Source organism: Charadrius vociferus, unplaced genomic scaffold, assembly GCF_000708025.1.
Source record: "Charadrius vociferus isolate BGI_N301 unplaced genomic scaffold, ASM70802v2 scaffold472, whole genome shotgun sequence".
NCBI lineage: Eukaryota > Metazoa > Chordata > Aves > Charadriiformes > Charadriidae > Charadrius > Charadrius vociferus.
The window spans coordinates 9,833,370-9,839,661 of record NW_009647735.1 but is presented as its reverse complement, the minus strand read 5'-3'; the positions used below and the strand labels follow the sequence as shown (position 1 = coordinate 9,839,661).

The window sequence follows — 6,292 nt, the reverse complement described above, 5'->3', positions numbered from 1 at the left end:
GCCCCGTCCACCCTGGCCTTGAACCCCCCCAGGGATGGGGCAGCCACAGCTTCCCTGGGCAGCCTGTTCCAGCTTGGCAGCCCTTTGGCTGAGTCTGACCATGGGAGGATCTGCATGTGTGTTCTGGCCTGCCGGGCTCCAGGAGGTGCTTTGGGAGTCTCTTCAGCTGTACCTGTGGTTGGGAAGAGGTGGTGCTGCCTTAGGTGGACACCAACCTCCTGCTTTCTGCATTTCCTCAGCTGTCAGCAAAGACTTCCTCAGCCCAGATGTCTCCAGCCGCACCACCTCCCCTGCCCCCTCCGGTTCCTGCCACCCCTCGGAAAAATAAAGCTGCCATGTGTAAACCACTGATGCAGAACCGGGGCATTTCCTGCAAGATAGAAATGAAGTCCAAAGGATGTCAGACAGGTAGGAAAAGAAGACATAACTGCAGGATTACAGGGGCATTTTGGAAAGGCAAGTGGCACCTCCCTGTTCCAGACTAAATGTGTATCCAGCTTGGAATGCTGTACAGAGCGGGGCTGCATGTTTGGCACTGTGCTGAGGAGTCTCGAGGCAGTGTGGGGCACACACGGCAGAGCTGGAGGTAGGGAGCCCATTTTCACCAGCAGCAAAAGGAGAGATGCAAAGAGCACCACAGCATGATCCCACCTCTTGTGAGACAATTCCTGTTCCTCTGGAGATTGTTAGCTTGTCTTACGGGCTGTCTACTGAGTGGGTTCCACTGTGTAGCTCCTGTCAGGCATGTTTGTGTGGTCTCTGGCATATGTGAGGCAACTGGACTTCTCGGCAGGGCCACGTAAGAGCAGGGATTGCACCTCTGGCTAAGGCAAGCCTCTCTTGTTGCAGGGGTCTTTGGCTTGCTGCTGCTCCAGCTCTGCCCATGAGTTGCAGAAGCTGGTGGCTAGAAAGGCCGTGGTGCTGGACGGCTGGGGGCATGGCAGCACGCAGCAGGGCTGGGTGGAGGAGCTGCTGGGAGTAAGCTCACTGACATACTTTTGCTCTTGTCAGAGGCTGATTGGAAGCCCCAGGTGATTGTGTTGCCAGTCCCCGTCCCGATCTTCGTACCTGTGCCTATGCATATGTACTGCCAGAAAGTACCTGTGCCTTTCTCCATGCCTGTCCCGGTAAGCAACACACTCCACCAGCTCGTGTTCTCATACGGTCTTAATCCTACCTTGCTGCAGCCTTCCTGCTTCTCTGTTTGTCCTCTTCTCCTGCCTCTGCTTTTACATCAGTCAGGTTGAGTGTCTGTTTTCTGCCTGCTATGCTGCTGTCAACAGGTGCCTGTGCCAATGTTCCTGCCCACCACGCTGGAGAGCACAGATAAGATTGTGGAGACCATTGAGGAGCTCAAGGTGAAGATCCCCTCCAATCCCCTGGAGGCTGACATCCTGGCCATGGCTGAGATGATTGCAGAGGCTGAGGAACTGGACAAAGCCTCCTCGGATCTATGTGGTAGGTGCTGCCACGGCTTGATCTGGCCCAGCAGTTAGGATCAGGTGGGGTTTGCTGGCTCTTAGAGCTAGAGCATCTGCCTGGATCACAGCTCCCTCAAAGCTTTTGAAAAGGGAGCAGGGAAGAGCAAGTCCTCAACTTCTGCTGAGGAGGTACCAGGAGGGAAGAGCTGCAGCAGGGAGCAGTGTCTGCTCCTGTCCCTTTTGGGAGTGCCAGTCTTGTGGCACATATGCAGCACTGTTAGTTTATTCAGGTGGTTGTTCAGGCTCTTACCTAAAGCAGCTTCCCAGCCAGAGGAGTAGCAGTCCTGACCTCGCAGGCCTTTGTACTGGGGGGCTGCATTCCTCAAGCCCCAGTGCCTAGGGCTGTGGCTGGGGAGAGGAAAAACCTCCAATGTCTTGCTGTCCAGGGAAAGCTGCATAGCACAGATGTCATGGGGCTGCTCTGAGCACAGGACTGTGCTGCAGGGAGCCGGACTTCATTTTCCAGCTGACACAGGGAAAACAGACAAAAGACTTTCATGAAAGTTGGGTTTATGTTCTGCTTTTGTATTGCAGACCTGGTGAGTAACCAGAGTGCAGAGGGTCTCTTGGAGGACTGTGATCTGTTTGGACCGGCACGGGACGATGTGTTGGCTATGGCTGTCAAGATGGCAAATGTCCTCGATGAGCCGGGCCAGGACCTGGAGGCTGACTTCCCTAAGAGTAAGAGCTGGGTGAAGCAGGCATGGAGGGCTGCTCGTGTTGCAGCAGCGTGTTCCCGCTGCCCTCAGCCAACTGTTGCTAGCAGCATTAAGAGCTGTGTGAACTTCCCTCCCTGTGCCCTCTGACTAGGCTTGAGGCTGGGAACTGAGGGTCTTGCAGATGGCTGCTCGCTGCAGCAGTGAGGAGGCCACCACTTTTGAAGGAGTGTGTACTTGTCTAACTGACCTTTTGCGAACATAGGTCTGCAGAGAAGGGGGAATGAGAAGCTTTTAACAGCACAAAGAGCAGGGCAATGGCACTGGTGTGCTTACGGATGATGATTTCAGAGGATCCAGCAAGGCAAGAGAGAGACCTGGACAGGGCATGACATCCTGGGAGACAGTAGAATGGCTGAGTGTCCATTAGTGGGCAGAAGGTGGAAGAAGAGGCAGGGACTTGCAGGAGCACAGCAGTGCTGAGGCAGGATGCTAGCAGCAAAGGGCACAGAATTGGGGCGCCTGTGCCAGGCTGTCCCCAGTGGCACAAGGGGATGAGGAATGTTCCTTGGGTTTAAAAACCAAACAAACTGTCAGAAGGGAGAATTTGGGGCTCTGGTTAGTCTGAGAAAGCTTAGCATCTGCCAGAGCTGTATTTCCTTTGTTGGGAAAATCCACACCAGGCAATGGTGGAGGGTGTGAAGCGTTGGGCTGCATGTTCCCTCTTCATCTTGCCTTAAGAACCAGGCCAGTACAGGGGACAGGATGAGAAGTCTCAGCTGAGCTCTTCTGCCTCTTTCCTTTCAGACCCTCTAGACATTAACCCCAGTGTGGACTTCCTCTTTGACTGTGGGCTGGTGGGACCAGACGATGTGTCGACAGAGCAAGATCTGCCTCGTGCTGTCCGAAAGGTGAGCTGCCCGTGGGTACTGCCTGCTTAAAGCTCTTTGGGTTTCGAGCGGGAGCTGCCACCTGGGACGTACAGGTTGACCTGTGCCAGAGACTTCGGTGTGCTGGAGAGGTTTTGCCCTCTCCCTTCAGGGCATGCCTGGCCTGTGGGCCACTCCTTGAATGAAAACACTTGCCTGCCACTTCGGAGGAGCTTTGAAGGCCACAGGTCATGTGAGAGCTGGCCTCTTTCCTGCCTGTCATCCTCAGAACTAATGAGCCTTGTAGGCTTGGCTGTCAGCAGAAGGATGCTTGGGCACCTGGGAGGGACCTGGCAGTCAGCAGGTCTGAGGGGTGGCCAGGACTCTTGCATCTGTCCCAGGTAGGTGCTCAGTCTCACAGTACACGTCTCTGCAGGGGCAGAAGCGTCTGGTTCTCTCTGAAAGCTGTTCCCGGGACTCAGTGAGCAGCCAGCCCAGCTGCACAGTGCTGAACTACTCGTACGGTGTGAATGCCTGGAAGTCCTGGGTGCAAGCCAAGTATGCAGGGGGAGAGACTAGCAAGGGCGAGGAGCTACGCTTCGGCCGTAAGTGCCCTGTCTGGATGGGGTGGAGTGGCAGAAACCTCCCAGAAGCTGGGTCCCAGGGTGTTGAGGTGCTCCTGGCCTTGCAGGCCATTGTCTGAGGCTGTTGTGCATGTCTCCACAGCCAAGCCCATGAGGATCAAGGAAGACATCTTGGCCTGCACAGCAGCTGAGCTCAACTATGGCCTGGCCCAGTTTGTCAAGGAGATAACACGGCCCAATGGGGAGCGCTATGAACCGGACAGCATCTATTACCTCTGCCTTGGCATCCAGCAGGTGAGGGAGGGCTTGCTGCCCTTGAGTCCTCCACAGCCAGACCAAGGGATCAGATCTGGTGAGGGGAACTTGTACCCTTTATTCTGCCTTCTGGGAACCCAGAGAGGCTCACTGGACTCTCCTTCAGTGCCTCACCCTGGGACAGCAACCCACCTCGTTCCGTCTTTGTTTCCAAGCCCAGCAGGTAGCACGGCAGCTATTCCCCAGCCTTGCACCCTTCTTGCACATCCTTGAGGAGGGCTGGGAGATCTCCCCAAACTCAGTCCCTTCTTCAGCACCAAGTCTGCTTTGTCATGCCCCAGGGTTTTCCTCACAGCCCTTGGAAGTGGCTGGTTTGAGGAGTCTGCCCTGCAGCTCTGGTTGTACAAGGAGGGGTGCTCTGCATGTGTGTCCTGGGCTCTCTGGGGAGGGTTTGCCTTCCAGGTGCTGCTGTGTCTCTTTTGACTGTGTGTTCTGTCCTTTCTAGTACCTGCTCGAGAACAATCGTATGGTGAATATATTTACAGACCTTTACTACCTGACCTTCGTGCAGGAGCTGAACAAGTCCCTGAGCGGCTGGCAACCCACAATCTTACCAAATAGTATGTGTTCCCAGAGTACCTTCATGCACCATGCATATCCAGTTTGTGCGTCTAGTCTTGGATCCTCCGGTCTGATTGTGCTCCCCCAGCCTCAACCCTCTTGCTTGGCATAGGCAGCACGGTCCTGCAGTGTCTTGGGGTTATAGTGACCCATTACCGACAGTGGAGCCAGCCTGCTTTACGCCTCAGCAGCTTCGGTCACCCAGAGTCAGGATAGCTGGGAGCCAAGTACAGCTGCTTTGTGTCCTGGGACAGTCTGAATCTTTACACCACTTCAGTGATGTCTCTACCCTTTGGCAAAGAGGATACCAAGCCAGGAGGCACGCTGGCCCACATGGGCAAGCCCTGCACACTGTGCTAGGTGTTGACCAGGGTTGCTGTGCTGCTGCCTTGGGAGTGGACTAACTTCGAGCTCTGCAGAGGCTTTTCATGATGCCGTGATCTGGGATGCCGTCCCTGCTGTGTCTTGTCAGTGATTAGTTCCCAGATCCAGCCTTACCTCTGCATATTGGCTGTCCCAGGTAGAGGCATTTGGCTCCAAACCTGTGTGTCTAGGCAGGAGCTGGCCATGTCTGTCCTGCCTGCTGGTCACACAAAGTGTGGCTGAGCACTGACCTGGAATTCACTTTGTGGCCATCTATAGGGATGAGCAGTTAGGATTGATTTGCATTCTGGCCTGCGGTTTGGCTGCGCTCTGGGGTGGCTCATGGTTGGGCAGAGCTGATGGCTCTGGAGAAGTAACCTTATGGAAAAAGGGATGTTGTGAAGTGTCAGTCTTCTGCAGTGAGCTTGCCTGGGCAGGGTGAAGGGATTGCCACAAGGCTACTGTTGTGACCTGGTTCTTCCTCTGTGCATTGCAGACACCGTTTTCTCACGTGTCGAGGAGGAGCACCTCTGGGAGTGCAAGCAGCTGGGCGTCTACTCACCCTTTGTGCTCCTCAACACCCTCATGTTCTTCAACACCAAATTCTTCGGGCTGCAGACAGCAGAGGAGCACATGCAGCTCTCCTTCACCAATGTGGTGCGCCAGTCCCGCAAGTGCACCACGGCCCGTGGCGTGACAAAGGTGGTGAGCATCCGCTACTACGCTCCTGCCAAGCAGAAGAAAGGCCGAGGTAGGGTCTGATGGGGCATCTCTCTGTCCTTCCCCCTGCCTCCCCCATTGGGTCCCAGCCCTGATTCTGCTCTCTCCCCCTCTGCAGATGGCGGCTCTGGAAAGCGGAAGCGTGAGGAGGAGGTACCAATGCTGGAGCAGCGCGAGAACAGGATGAACCCACTCCGATGCCCAGTCAAGTTCTATGAGTTTTATCTCTCCAAATGGTGAGACTTTCTCTGGAGAAGGGCCATGTGCCGTTCTGAAGCCACCTCTCAGTTTTGGTGGGACTCTGTGGAGTGGCTGCTGCTCTCCAAACATTTGTACCTGAGTGTGAAGCCTTGCCCAGGGTCTGCGCTGCTTGTATAGACCATGGTTGAGAGAATGCTTCTCTCTGGCCCCTTCCACTACTTGCCTCTCTCTGGACAGGCAGGAGTGTGCAGTATGAGTCCTGGTGCTTGGCTGGTTAGGGGCTTTGGTCCGGAACAAGGAGCTGCAGACTCTGTGTCCCCCTTATAACCCTGAGGGTAGGCCAGGTCTGAGCCCCTGGAGCTGATATCCCAGGGCTCACCTTCCTCTCTTTTTACAGTCCCGAGAGTCTGCGGAACCGCAACGATGTCTTCTACCTGCAGCCCGAACGATCGTGCATCGCCGAGTCCCCACTCTGGTACTCAGTCATCCCCATGGACCGGAGCATGCTGGAGAGCATGCTGAAACGCATCCCTGCCGTGAGG

General features: G+C 55.4%; 1 protein-coding gene across 1 annotated transcript in view; it reads left to right on the top strand.

The window, feature by feature from the left end:
• Nucleotides 1–6,292, top strand: part of ZMYM3 (zinc finger, MYM-type 3) — a 22,593-nt gene that overhangs the window by 16,253 nt on the left and 48 nt on the right. The window contains exons 14-24 of the mRNA XM_009881746.1: nt 240–408; nt 1,012–1,127; nt 1,284–1,458; nt 2,016–2,162; nt 2,945–3,048; nt 3,443–3,611; nt 3,733–3,884; nt 4,351–4,465; nt 5,326–5,580; nt 5,668–5,785; nt 6,148–6,292. The exon at nt 6,148–6,292 is cut by the window's right edge and continues 48 nt beyond it. Coding sequence (XP_009880048.1) covers nt 240–408; nt 1,012–1,127; nt 1,284–1,458; nt 2,016–2,162; nt 2,945–3,048; nt 3,443–3,611; nt 3,733–3,884; nt 4,351–4,465; nt 5,326–5,580; nt 5,668–5,785; nt 6,148–6,292 — 1,665 coding nt within the window. The remainder of the gene's footprint in view (nt 1–239; nt 409–1,011; nt 1,128–1,283; nt 1,459–2,015; nt 2,163–2,944; nt 3,049–3,442; nt 3,612–3,732; nt 3,885–4,350; nt 4,466–5,325; nt 5,581–5,667; nt 5,786–6,147) is intronic.